Here is a 14,716-nt window from a genome sequence, read left to right on the forward strand (position 1 = left end):
CCTTTATATACATGTATTTCCTTTTATGTGAACGGCACTTTGCTAATGGTTCAATAATTAAGATAGTTTACATTTTAAAGACTTCAGTTTTTAATTGGGTGCATATTAATCACAGATCACTTTGAGTTCTGTTGTGATATGCAAATTGTTGATGTCTCAGCTGCATTTGTTTTCAGGTATCACTCTATCCGCATAATGCAAAATAACATTCTGCAATTATTTCAATTAGATGCAGCCAGCCTTTGGAGCAAGCTCTTTATTTCAGTTCTGTAAATGAAGAAAACAATTGCTGTTTCCTATTCCCTGATTCTTACTGCCCAGAAGTAGCACACACAACTAGTATGTGTGCACCACATCAACAGTTTTCTAACGGAGTTGTATTAGCGTTCGCAGTAAAGGACAAACAGTTGAATTCCCCTTGCAAGATTTCACTTGATTAGCTGACTCTTCTGGCTTGGAAAGAGGTGTCACCTTGTTTGGGGATATTCATTACCATTTTTAAGTATATTATGAAAAGCAGATCTTAATTAGCAGAATCTGTTTTGCAGAAGTGCATAACATGAGAGGATGTTTTTCATCAGACTGCAGCTGTTACCTAAGCAAAGGAGGAATTTCACCTAACCACAAAGAATGAGATACACAAATAGCTGTGTTGTCTTAAGAGCGGACCGGGTATGTCTCCTTACAGCGATCACAGCGATTTTGTTCCACAATTGCAATTCACATTAAATGCAGCAAACGCTACCACCCTGCCCACTAGGTTTCCACCTCTACTTTTGTTTCAAGCCGGGGGAAGGGGGGGGGTGGGGGGTGGGGGTGAAGGGGTAGAGCATCAGAAAAGATGGTGGTGAGAGTCCTTTCTTCCCTTTCCTTCCCCCACTCCCCGTTTTCCCCTTCGCGGTGCTAGCGGTGCGTACCCCGGCGCTGTGCGGGCGACGGAGGGCGGGATGGCCCCGTCCCAGCTGTGCCCGGGGCTGCACTTGTAGCTGCTGTGCGCCTCCCATGGCAGCCCCGCGGCGCCCGGCGTGGCACGGGGGCCCCGCAGCTCCCGCCGCCCCGGGGGGCGATTCCCGCCCCGCCGCACCCGTTTGAGCTCTGCGGGGGCGCAGCCCGGCATTTCCCCGGGAAAGGTGAGGGCTGCGCGGCGCGCCTCCGCGCGTACGGGAGCGGCGTGCGCGGTTGCGATGCGCCGGGATTGCTCCCCTGGAGCGGCGTCTCCTTATCCTCCGAAGCAGCGCTCGGTGCGTGCGTGTGTGTGTGCGGGTGTGCGTGTGGCGAAGGGGAGGGGGCTCTCGCTGCGTGCAAGGGGTGGGCGAGAGCAGTGCGATGGGAGCGGGTGCCCGTGTGCAGAGGGATCCTCTCCCCGCATGTGTGCGGAGGACCGCGGTGCCGGGGCAGGGCTCAGCGAGGCGGTTGCTGCATGCGGCGGAGCCCGCGGTGGTACTGCAGCACCGGGCTTCTCTTTTCTCCGCGCTTCGGCTCTCTGCTCAGCCGGTGGTGCTCGCTCGGGCGGGCGCTGGGCTGGCCCTGCCGCTCGGTGCGTGTGTGGAGCTGTCCCGCACAGTCCTCGCGGAGAGCCCGGTGCAGCGGGGCCGCGGCCACTCCGGCCGCCGAGGTAGGGAAGGTGCCGGGCTCGCCGCGGAGCGCCGCCGGGAGCATCGCCGGAGGCGGCCGGCCGCCCCGCCGGGCGTGTGAGTACGGGCGAAGAGGCGGGGGGGTATGGCGGGGCTGCGTTTACGGTGCCGTTTCAGTTTTCTAATTTCTTTTATTATTGTTATTGCTATAATAATTGCTGATGGTATTTTAAAGGGTGGGTATGGCGGGTGTGTGGGGGGTGCGGCGTTAGACAAGCGACAGTTGCTTCCTGCCGGGGACTCGCGCTCGCTTCTCGCCGCCAGCAGCTCGCCTCCCACAGCCTCGGGCCAGCGCTGCCTCCTTCTTATCCTTTCTGTGGGACAAGCGGAGGGACTGGGGCTGGCAGCGCGGATAAGCTGGCGGAGGCGTAGGAGGGACGGGGCGTGTGGGGGGGGGGGGAGGTGGGGGACGGGAGGGGGGCAGGATCTACGCAGCGGGGCTGGGTAAAGGGGTGTGTGAATGTGCTGCGGGGTGGACTTTGCAAAGGTGCCGATGGAAGGGGGTGGTGGTGGGGGGGTGGTGGTGTAGCATTCGGTGGTGGTTTCCACGGTTGAGCCTTGTTGCAAAGGGCGGGCGGGAGGGATGCTGGGCTGTACCGTCGCGCTCTGCCCGTTTCAGGCCGGCATGTGCGTGCGGGGTGTGCGCGCCCCTGTCCCTCCTGTCTTTCCCCGCCGGGAGGCAGAGGGCGACGGGGCGCCCACGACAGAGGGGAGCCGGCACCAGCCGAGCCGGTTGCGGCAAAAAATTGCGGTAGTGCCTGCGCTTCTGGCCGGACACACCGACCCGCCGGCAGATGCGCGCAGCGCCCGCGGTGTGCCCGCTCGGCACCGGCCGGGGCCGCAGGGCCAAGGAAGAAAAGGGAACTCGAGCGTGTGCGAAGCAGGGATACAGGGGGACGGCGGCTGGGAGGGGGAGAGAGATGGAGCGGTGAGGGCGCGGAGGCATCGGGCTGCCCCTGTGGGCTCGCTCGCTGCGGGCAGGGTCAGAAGCCTGCGGGGATCATCATCAGCTGCTCGACTCCCTCTTCTCCTCCTGGTCCCTCTTCGCGGCCTCTCTGACCCTTTCAACCATCCCTTCCTTGCTTTCGCTCTCCCTCTTGTTCTTCTGTCCTCCCTTGCATCTTCCCTCATCCCTCCTTTGCCATCCCTTCCAGGTCCCCCGGCGCATCCTCCCCTCCTTGCGGCTCCCTCCAGCCCGATTCTCCCCCCTCCAGCTGTCTTCTGATTTCCCCACTTCCATCCTGACCCCTTCCTGCCAACTCGATGGCTTCCCACAGCGGGAAATTAAAAGGAAAAGCTGGGAATGAGGAAGGTGGGAGAAGTAATGTGTTGATTATATACCGATTTGGTGTTTTTTTATAAAAAAGGGAGGATAAAAGCTACCTTCTAACTCAGAGTAGATGCAATGGCTCCAGTTCTGCGTAAAAAAATGGCAGCTTAGATGACCTGACTAGATGTAAAGGGTTCTTGAAAGCCACCTCTGGGTCAGTGCAGCGATAAGAGCACATTAGATGATGTTGTACAGAAGAAAAGTTCTCAGGTTTCAGTATTGGGAGGCTGGTGAATTGTGACTTTGTTTTGCCCTGCAAATCAGGGTATTATTATTCCCGGGGATGGGGTTGTGTGCCTCTGCATGCTTTTTCTGTGTCTGTGTGCTTTCATTGGTCACTCAGAGCTGAGCTTGGTTCGTGGATAGTTCATTGTATTTCTGCAATCACTTTACCACCTATTTATTTAAACGAAGTAAAATAAGTGAGAGAAACAACATATGTGCATGCCTATGTATCCCTTGAGTGAGTCTTGCTGTTATTGTAGTGATCATCTGTATGTATTGATGCTGTAGATACATACACTGAGTACTGGCATTGCTTTTGTGTCTGCATCTTCATCCTTTCTGTACTATGCTATCCCAACTTAGATGTTTGGGCATGCATAACATCAACATTCGTGTTTAACATCCCTGAAATGCACAGCAACATATGAGCAGTGCAGGACTGAGGAGAGTAAATATGCATAAAATTGGAATCTCCTTTGGTTATTTTACTTTGTTAGTTATGCATGTTTGGCGTCTGCAAGAGATAGAAATATATTTGACAGACCTCAGAGTTATTTGTGTTCGACTACAGGAATTTATATTCTCTATTTGAACTCATTCTAGCTCCGGTGTATTTGTTTGGTTGTTAAAAATCTTTCATGTAATTTTAAATTCAGTGCTTGTAGTAATGCTTGGCAGGTACAGTAGCTCAGTGGAATACAATTTTTAACCCAAATGACGTTTTGGAACAATGACAACTGAAAAACGTTTTCTTTTTTTCTTTCCTTCTTTCTTCTTTAGATTCTTTATCTTTGTTCAGGAGCCTAAGGTTGCTTGCTGATCACAAGAAGATGTTTCTGTGGCTCTTTCTGGTTCTGTCATCTCCAGTTTCTTCTACAACTGCAGATGCTGATATATCTGTGGAAATTTGCAGTGTTTGCTCCTGTGTGTCAGTTGAAAATGTACTCTATGTCAACTGTGAGAAGGTTGCAGTCTACAGACCAAATCAGCTTAAACCACCATGGTCTAATTTTTACCACCTCAACTTTCAAAACAACCTGCTAATTATTCTATATCCAAATTCCTTCCCTAATTTTACGCATGCAGTGTCCTTGCAGCTGGGTAATAATAAGTTGCAGAACATTGAGGGAGGGGCCTTTATGGGTCTCAGTGCATTAAAGCAGTTGCACTTGAACAACAATGAATTAAAGATTCTCCGAGCTGACACTTTCCTTGGCATAGAGAACTTGGAGTATCTCCAAGCTGACTACAATTTAATCAAGTTTATTGAACGAGGAGCCTTCAATAAGCTCCACAAGCTGAAAGTCCTGATCCTTAATGACAATCTGATTTCATTCCTTCCTGATAATATTTTTCGATTTGCTTCTCTAACCCATCTGGATATACGAGGTAATCGAATACAGAAGCTTCCATACATTGGAGTTCTGGAACACATTGGGCGAATCGTTGAATTGCAGCTGGAAGACAACCCCTGGAATTGTACATGTGATTTGTTGCCTTTGAAAGCGTGGCTGGAAAACATGCCCTATAACATCTACATTGGGGAAGCTATCTGTGAAACACCCAGTGACTTGTATGGAAGGCTGCTGAAAGAAACCAACAAGCAGGAGCTGTGCTCCATGGGGACAGGCAGTGATTTTGATGTGCGCATTCTTCCTCCCTCGCAGTTGGAGCCTGGTTATAGCACACCAAATGGCCACACCACTCAAACATCGGTGCACAGATTAGTCACAAAGCCACCAAAGACTACAAATCCTTCGAAGATCTCGGGGATAGTAGCAGGCAAAGCACTATCTAATCGCAATCTCAGTCAAATCGTATCTTACCAGACCAGGGTGCCTCCTTTAACACCTTGTCCAGTCCCCTGCATTTGCAAAACGCATCCTTCAGACTTGGGATTGAGTGTAAATTGCCAAGAGAGAAATATAGAGTCAATGGCTGAACTTGTACCAAAACCCTTAAATGCCAAGAAACTGCACGTAAATGGCAATTATATTAAGGACGTGGACACTACAGATTTCATTGAGTTTGAGGGGCTGGATTTGCTGCATTTAGGGAGCAATCGGATTTCTGTGATCAGAGGAGAAGTTTTCCACAACCTTACAAATTTACGGAGACTGTATCTCAATGGCAATCAGATAGAGCGTCTGAGCCCAGAAATGTTTGCTGGCCTCCACAACTTGCAGTATCTCTATTTGGAATACAATGTTATCAAAGAAATCCTAGCAGGCACCTTTGACTTAATGCCAAATTTGCAGTTGCTCTACCTGAACAACAATCTCCTGCGAAGCTTGCCAGCGTACATTTTTGCTGGTGCACCACTTGCTAGACTGAATCTGAGGAACAATCATTTCATGTATTTACCTGTAAGTGGCGTTCTTGATCAGCTAAAGTCTCTTACACAAATTGATTTGGAAGGTAATCCATGGGACTGCACTTGTGATTTAGTTGCTTTGAAACTCTGGCTTGAAAAGCTAAATGAAGGTATTGTGGTGAAAGAATTGAAATGTGAAACGCCTGTACAGTTTGCTAACATTGAACTTAAGTCTCTGAAAAATGAGATCCTCTGTCCTAAACTTTTAAACAAGCCATCTGCTCTCTTCACTAGTCCTGTGCCTGCTGTTACTTTTACAACACCCCCAGGACCAGTCCGGAGTCCTCCTGGTGGCCCAGTTCCATTGTCCATTCTAATCTTAAGCATATTAGTTGTGCTTATTTTAACAGTGTTTGTTGCTTTTTGTCTTCTTGTTTTTGTGCTTCGGCGCAACAAAAAACCAACTGTAAAGCATGAAGGGATTGGAAATCAAGAATGCAGTTCTATGCAACTGCAGCTAAGAAAGCACGATCACAAGTCAAACAAAAAGGATGGACTAGGTGCGGAGGCCTTCATTCCTCAAACCATTGAGCAGATGAGCAAAAGTCATACCTGTGGCTTAAAAGAGTCTGAAACGGGCTTCACGTTTTCTGACCCACCAGGGCAAAAAGTCATTCTGAGAAATATTAATGACAAGGAGAAAGATTTGTTGCATGTGGATACCAGAAAAAGACTTAGCACAATCGATGAACTGGATGAGTTATTCCCTGGGAGGGATTCCAATTTATTTATTCAAAATTTTCTTGAAAGTAAAAAAGAATACAACAGCATAGGGGTCAGTGGCTTTGAAATACGTTATCCAGAGAAACTACAGGACAAAAAAACCAAGAAATCCCTAATAGGTGGTAATCATAGTAAGATTGTAGTAGAACAAAGAAAAAGTGAGTATTTTGAACTAAAAGCTAAACTTCAAGGTTCACCTGACTACCTGCAAGTCCTTGAAGAACAAACAGCTTTGAATAAAATATAGGTCATACAATCTTATTGCCTACAGAGGACATTTATTTAATGATGAAAGTGCCTTTTGTTGACTTTTAACTTCCAAATACTATATTATATTGATAGGCATAGAGGCAGGTGTATCCAAGGGTGTCTGATTAACTGTAGCTGCATATGGTTTGTCACGTAGAGGAGAATTTCCTTATTAGGTTTTACTACATAAAGCTCATGCCCTGTGGAATCCTGTAGGGATACTGCAAACTCTATTGCCAAAGGGATGCTTTATACACGTTACACTGAATTTAACCTCAAGAGGCATATATGTTTTGTACCTTAAATGCAAAACCATCGTCTCCTTGTGCTTTGTTAGAACAAACACAAGAAACCTGGTACTGGTATCTGTACCTCAGCTGGGTCCTTCATCCTGCACGTGGATTTAAGTTGGTGGAACTGGAGTAAATCCTTTGATCTGTGGTGTTGTAATGACACTCTAAAGATTATCTGGAAAGTAACAAGCATGCAAAGAGAGAACATTCGATAGTATGTGTAAATTGGTTGCATTTATGGCCTGCATCTTGAAACCACTGGAATTATAATGTTAAATTGTGCAAATATTTGTTTAAAATATACCATGCATCACATACCTACGAAATAAATTTGACCACTTGAAGCATACATGTCTATACATAAAGTTTAAGAAAAAAAGGAAAACAGTTCAACCTGACTTCTGCAGTATTTGTGGCATTTGAAGAAAACACTTGGTATTTATGCAGAATCTCTTGTAAGACTCATCTCCTGTTACAACTAGAGTTCCTTCTCAGTTACATGAAACACTTGCAACCCCAACAGGTTGTCCAGAATTGTCAAAGTGCTTACTGTGTGAGCGTAGCAGAAATTATTTTTGTAATATAATTCATATTTATGAAAATACTTTGTATACTAAATAGGGAAAAAAAAAAATATGTACTCCTTAATATGTATTTAATATGCCTGACTTGGTTTGGGTTGGTTTTTTTTTCCTGATCATGGTGCATTAATCATTCAGTATAAATAAAACCAGAACAATATACCAAACAGAAGCTGAGGGTGTAATGTATAGAATTATCCAGAATTAAGTGATCAGATATAATAATAATAATAATAATAATAATAAAACTGTTCTGTACTATTCTTGTGAAATTAGCATATTATCTTATTTTGGATTTGTTACCAATGGTGCATTTTGAAATAGATTCCTTAGCTTTTTAGTATTGTGTCTCAGGCAATCATTTGCCATCAGTCGTCTTGCTTTTCAGGGTTCTACAGCTTAAATGGTTTTCACTACAAGTATTTACAGGAATTCATGGTCAGGGTAATATTTTAACTGTGAATGCAGAAGTTTTCTGTTCTTACTATCTGGATTCTATCAGTCAGAGAGAGAAAAACGATCAGAACAGAATATGGCAAATTACGTCTGTTTAAAACCACAATGTGAAATGAATATAGTTATCTCAGTTCAGAATGTTGTGTAGCTTGTATCTAGAGACTGAAAAATTGCCTTTGTGAAAACTAAATCTGAATAGCTAGGGAAAAAACCAAAAGAATGGAAAATCCCTACTGTATCTTACTGATAGATGGTACCTTGAGATGAAAATGGGAATATATTGGTAAAGGATGATACAGCCAATCTACAATCTGTTAACAAAAGTTCTTTGACTTGAAAAGGATTTTTTTCATTTATTTGAGTGAACTTTGGATAAGACCCTCTGTCATCTTTGCTTTCAGAACACTTTCCCCCTCCCCCTCTGCTTTTTATAATCACTAAATCAATTAAGATTAGTAAACATTAATGTTTTTCATGAATTTGGAACTAGTAAATATTACATCAAGATCCAACACTAATACTGTGGAAGGGGCTGTGTCAGCTATTTCCAGTCTAAACTTCTAATTTCAGGGCTTTATAACACTGCTGTGAAATTTGTATTCTGGATTCATAGCTGGGCAGTCACCTGCAGTATATTTTTAACAAAGCTTGAAAACAAGCAAACAAACCAACCCATTTATTTATTTAAGAGAAAGGAACACAAAGCAACATTTTTCTACTTTCAGACATTTGTTCACGCTCTTGTAATACAGAGGATTGTTTCATTGCTTTTCTCTATACTGCAGAGTATATAGATGACTTCAGATAATAAAATTACAACAGGAGAACTATTGCCTGAGTTTTGTTCAAAAAGCTGCTGCTATCCATGCACAATAATTGACTTTAATTCACAATGTCATGGGGAGTTTCAGGACATGGATATGTACATATGCATTTGTAGCAGAAAAAGGTTGACCAATGACGTGATACATGGCTAAGGTGTGAATAGGAACATTGGAGCTTATTGTGTGAAGAGTTTGTGGATAAAAAAGTGTTAAAGATGTGCTGACATGATGATGGCTCCATCAGTAGGCTATGTGTAATGGGTGACTATGCCTGCTCTGTGCAGTGCTGCATGGTTGGAGGATGTGTCTAGGTTCACTTGGATTTGCCAGAGCGTAAGGCTCCTGATGCACTTGAGTGCACTGTCAGAGGCTGGTGTGTCCCATACCCTGTTCTTGAGAGGCATGTGTTGAAAATATTTTAAAAAGCAAGTAAGGTAATGCTTTTAAGTGATGCTAAAACAGATGTGCTTATTGCTTGTGTTGCCCTGAGTTAAAAGAACACTGACAAATGAGCATACCTTCTTCAGCTCCAAAAAGACTGAGGGGTTTTTGATTTGGTTCATGCTTGGTTTTGTTGGTGAAGTTTGATTTGGGGTTTATTTGTTTTTGGTTGGTTGATTGGGTTTTTTTAGTGGTGAGATCTATTACTGATTGATTAAAAGAGGAAGAATTTAACCATTATGCTGTACCCTTACACTGGGTGAGATTTTGCTCCTCACTGAGGTCCCAATCCAGTGAAGCATTTAAGCTTGACCTAAGTCATGTGTGGAGGTGCTATTCATGAGCTAATAGTTAAACGCCTGCATAAGAGTGGAACTTAATAAATACTGAGTTTTGTTATTGACTTCTAAAAAAGCCAGCTCAGAAACACTGTATATAATACATAGAGCCAAGTGACTCACTTGGGATTATGCAGTTGAGTGTAGGTTAACTAGCATCAGTAAAGGTTGCACAATCTGGTCCCTCCTGTAGAAGTCATTTCTAAGTGTTTTACATATATGATGCAATACGTAGGCATACTAATGTGAGTGAAGAATTCAGAAGTTGGCAAAACTATATTTCTGTGAAATTGTTAGTTTAAATGGCAACCTTTCTGTCCATTGATTTCCTCCATGTTTTGGAAGAGTGTATGTGTCTGTACAGCAGTTTTTAGTGTAGTGCCCATTCAAATCTATAGTGGGTTTCTCTGGGAAGGTGACCAGATGTGGCTTAACAGGTCTGTCTGTTTCTTAACATTGGTTTGAGTGGCCATGCTTGTAAAATGGCTGTTAAGACCCATAGACATAAATTAAACCAGTGAAGGTGTTGACATAATCTGTTGTCTTCATTGTACTATAAAGTTCCTTATTTTTAAATAAAATCAATAAAGTGTAATTGTTTCCTTGAAAAAGAAAAATTCTGTTCAATTTTATCAGATAGCAGCTACCATGGTGCAAGAACATAAGGCCATTAGACTGCTCACATTTTGTGTTCAAAAATTGACAATATAGTATAAAGTGTGTAAATCTAGTTAAAAAAAAATACTTTTTTTAAAAAAAAGATTTATTTTTAATTAAAAAAGCCATAAATGGGGACATAAAGTATAAGAGGTATAGCCTTGTGAATAATGTTAACAGATGTCTCAGACTCAACAAAATGCATCCAGAACTTGATGGTGGTATAATATCTATAATATCCTTTGCATGATTTGTACATTAATATTGTATGAAATGAGCACAGAGATTATTATTTTATTCTTTTTCTTCAATTTTTCTTTTTTTTTTTTGGGGGGGGAGGGGTTGTTGTTGTTGCATCCAAAGAGTTAGGAAGGAAATACAAGAAGAATGTATTTATAATCATTCTATTTTGAAATAAAGTAAAGAAAACAAAACTTGCTGGTTTTACCCTGCTTCAATCATTGCTATTCTAGGTTAGTTTATAATTGAGGCAATTGTCCAGTCCAGTGTAAAACACAGAACCCTGTTATTTATTAATTTTATTTGCCTTCAGCAACATCAAAATGTTAGAGAGCACTGACTTGAAATTTGTATGAAATATTAATAGCATTGCTTGGTACTATTGCGTTTCAGAAACTAGACTTCCAAGTGCCTGTAATAATCTCTTTCAGCTCATTTGTGTATATATGAACTAGAATCTTATAAAGCAGATATAAAAAAATGTTTTCCAATCACCTTGACAATTTACTGTGATCCTTTGTGAAAGTTATTCCCATCTTTTGCAGTCTAACAAAAGCCTTCTTGCCTCTGTTAAACAAAGGGTCCTTCCAGTGTCAGTGAAATTGTTTTGTATTAGTGACACCAGCGGAATTTAGGTTTTGGGTGGATTCTAAGATCTTCAGTACAGAAGTGCTTAGAGAAACAAACACATAATGCTAGGAGCATTTGTTTTGATTCTGCTCCCTTCTCATCAATCATTTCAGATAAGACAATTTTTCAGAGGAAGGAAAAGTTAGTTTATCCTTAGCAAAGAGAAAAAGATAATTTCAGTTGCTTAGGTTAGTTTTGTAAATGAAAAGATGTCTTCAGGCAGTTTAAGTTCCAAATGGAGATTTTTGTAGTAAATATGTTTTACAAAACCTAAAAAAGAAAAAAAAAACTTCATGGGAGGGGAATGGAGCAAGAGCAGAATTCCATCTAGAGTGAGCACTTCCTCTTGTTCAGAATCTTATGTGATATAATGGTAGCAAATGAGAATCAGAATGTGGTATGAACTAGAAAACCAGGACTTGGTAGAGATTGCCAGTTGCAGTGTGACATTTAGGAGCAAACCCACAGCATGAACTGGAAAGGGCCTATGTATATTTTCCATCGAATTTCCTTCTAAAGAAAAGTTTGAGAATTAAAGCTAGGTATTCATGTTTTGAATAGGATGTACATGGCACTGGCTTCCTGAGTGTAAAGGAACTTGGCAGTTTATGCTTTTCCATTATTTAGTCTTTATTTCTAATTGTGATTCATTCTGCTTTATGTATTCTGATGGCTGCTGTGTTGAAAAATGAGAATAGCAATGTTAATGCTCAGGGATAAAGTCATCTCAGAAATTTAACCGTGCAAATCCAGACTAACTCAACAGACTTCAGTGGCATCAAATCAGCCTCATCCTAGAACACAAAAGCAGAAATTTGCCATATTAGGTGAGGAGCTGATCTATCTGCCATTGGAATATAAGCGGTTTTGCACTTGAAATAAAATATAATCATGCTTTATGCTCTGTTAATTTGTGTGGTAAAGCTGTTATTAGTTTCAAATAACAATGTACAGTGAGTGCAGTCCTGTGTCTCTTTGATGTCAGTGGAATTCCACAGTGATTCAAGAGTTGCTGTGGGTATCCTGTAGATGTACTGTGGATACAAAACTATTTGAATTTACTGGTTTAGTACATAAACTTGGGATATGCATCACATAAACCAAAAATGCTTCAAAATGATTCAATTTCTCAATTTCAAAATGATTCAATTTCTCATCTCCCTATGAAGAACAAACTTATTGCAAGTATCTTTATTTTACTGTTAATCTTATTCATGTTCCTTGAGATTATTTATTTATTGTCTGAAAACAGTAGATATTGAGCAGTCTGTTGTTTTTAAAATACCAGTCATTAGTAACAGACTGATGCTGTATTATATTGATTTTTCATTCATTTGCTGGGTATTTTTAACACTAGATGCAATTACATGCGGAAAAAAATCAAGCCCTGTTGTTTTGGTTTGTTTTGTTTTTCTTCTTGCATGTCTGTATGTGAAGGCTTAATGTACTGTATCTTAGCTCTGATGGGTATACAAGTGTTACATCATTGTTCCTTTGGTCTTTATTTAATCAGAAAGCAAAAGGTGATCTGTATATGATTTAATAGTGATTTTGCATATATACAATAACAAGTCTTCCTCATTTTCCCTCATCCACAAGCATTTATTTTCTTCATTTAATGTAATTTCCTAGAAATGTCGGCACTATTGCCTTCAGCCTCCTTCCACTTCATGCTTTCACTTTACCTTCACTTTGCGTAGTCCCTTACAGCTGAATGTTTGTCTAGACACTGGTTAACAGCAGTTTCCAAAGAAGCAAAGGAGTAGGATTTGTCGTCTAAAAAAATAAAGAGCTAAAAATGGCAGATTGTAGGAGGCTGTCCTGCATGGTTTGTGAGTCATGTCAAATGATGTACAATCAGAAACAGAGGGGAGTAGGAAATAGTTTAAACTTCCGTTGGGAAGATTCATGCTGGGCTTTTGAAGCTGAACAATCATGGCTTTTCGTGACTGTAAAGTGGACAGCATAAAGTGAATGTGATTCAGTTACTTGGTTCCTGACAGTCAGACTGGGGTCTAAACCCTGCAGACTTCTGTACCACTTACTCAACCTAGGTTTTGGTGTCACTATTCCCTGAAGGGTTTTGGACAAACTATTTGTGTTAAACCAGATACAGTAAATATTTCTTAATAAGGCTTTTAACTGAGGTGTGCATACATTGGATGCTGTTTGGTATGGAGGTTAGTCCATACTTAATGTTTGTTGTGCATATTCTTTGGTAGAGTCTCTCTTCATGAGATGCATTAGTACTCACATCTGAGTATTAGACATTGCACAGTAAGTCAGTGAGCAGAGTCACAAAGGGCAGAGTGTTTTGACAGATTTTGAGCTCTTCACTGCAAGAAACTACAGGAAATGATGTACCATGCAGCAGATTTCCTTGCTCCCTGGCATGATTTGATAGACCTTCTCAGCAGGGTATTCTTCTTGTTTACACAAGGCAAACACGACTCCAGGTTACCAGTCTGGTATATGTGCAGTCTGTCTTTGCTTATACCCAAAAATAATTTTATGGAGAAGGGTGGGAGAAGAGCTTTCATTTTTCTTCTGAAAGGCTAAATGGGCTGAATTTTATTTTTTTCCAGGATTGAAAAGGAAAAATACAGATATTTTAAAGAATGGTCATATTGTTGAGTAGTATCTGTATTGAGGAAGTATTTAACTAAGAGAGAGAGAGAGTGCAAGCAGTTGGTTTTGTATTTTTAGCATGCAGCTTTTCAACTTTTTCCATTCTTGGGTTAGAATATGCCCTGGGAGCCAAGGGACTCACATGTGCAGCTCAGGGCACAATTTTGCTGCAAAGTTACATCCTGCCTTTCGTGTGGTAGAAATTAAATGCAAGGTTTTGAATGTTCCCTCTCTGTTTGCTTTAATGGAAGTTAGGTCAGTCAGTGTTCTTCAGAACCAGTCTTTAAGCTCCTGTTGAGGTGTGTCTGCAGTCTTAAGAAATTAGTGCTGAGTACAAATGTCGTAGAAGGGGGGATGCCTTTGAATGGGCGCTGCAATAATTGGGGTTCTTACAGTATCTTTCTGAAATGTTGCCATGTGGTTGCACTGTTTTATCCTTATGAAGATCTTTACTTTTGGTGTCAGTTCAATAAATCAGTAGTTTTACAAATACAGCCAGGAGATTCTGTCTAAACGTCCAGCAAAAACCTGCTTTTTGAAACAAACAAAAAACCAACCCTCTGCTTATGGTTTTCTAAGCTGTAAATAAAGAACATGTTCATGAATAACTCATATTTAAGATTTCTTTTTGTTCAGTGAGAATTACTTTTGCCTCAGCTGAGTGGCATATTCAGAAAGTATTTTGAATTGGGGTGCTGCCAACAAATAAGATCCCAATTCTGTAATCCTTTCTCAAGAAGATAAGCTATGGAAGCACTAAGAGGTTTTAGCTTTTAAGGAGCTTCCCCTAGAATTTGGAGTTTCACTTTAGCTGTTGGAGCAATGCCATGAACAAGATACTGCGATTTTGGTGCAATAGTCACAGAAACTAGCAGAAGTAATGGTCAAGAAGAAAAACAGTGTGACTCATTCTCACTGTGTAGGTTTGTCAAGTAATTTATACCACTTCAGCATATGACAGCAAAGATAGTGAGGATTACATATTGTAAACCGTGTTGGTAAGGATTCCCTTACATTTGCAATGTGCTTTCAAAATGAAAGCAGGATGAAAATGATGAGTATTATCAGCATACAATCCGTTTCAAAAGGGGAA

General features: G+C 41.7%; 1 protein-coding gene across 2 annotated transcripts; it reads left to right on the plus strand.

Moving 5' to 3' along the window:
- Positions 1 to 1,633: 1,633 nt before the first annotated feature.
- SLITRK4 (SLIT and NTRK like family member 4) lies at positions 1,634 to 14,318 on the plus strand. 2 transcript variants are annotated; one of them, XM_068157502.1, is made up of 2 exons: positions 1,634 to 1,691; positions 3,970 to 14,318. In XM_068157502.1, exon 2 carries the CDS (start codon positions 4,020 to 4,022, stop codon positions 6,531 to 6,533), a length of 2,514 nt encoding a protein of 837 aa, XP_068013603.1. In that variant the 5' UTR covers positions 1,634 to 1,691; positions 3,970 to 4,019; the 3' UTR covers positions 6,534 to 14,318. The 2 variants fall into 2 exon arrangements, with proteins under 2 accessions (XP_068013603.1, XP_068013602.1); XM_068157501.1 differs by lacking the exon at positions 1,634 to 1,691 and adding an exon at positions 2,643 to 2,946.
- The last annotated feature ends 398 nt before the right edge of the window (positions 14,319 to 14,716 follow it).

This window comes from Melanerpes formicivorus, unplaced genomic scaffold, assembly GCF_026170545.1.
Source record: "Melanerpes formicivorus ecotype bairdi unplaced genomic scaffold, bMelFor1.0.p_v2 SCAF_37, whole genome shotgun sequence".
Classification (NCBI taxonomy): domain Eukaryota; kingdom Metazoa; phylum Chordata; class Aves; order Piciformes; family Picidae; genus Melanerpes; species Melanerpes formicivorus.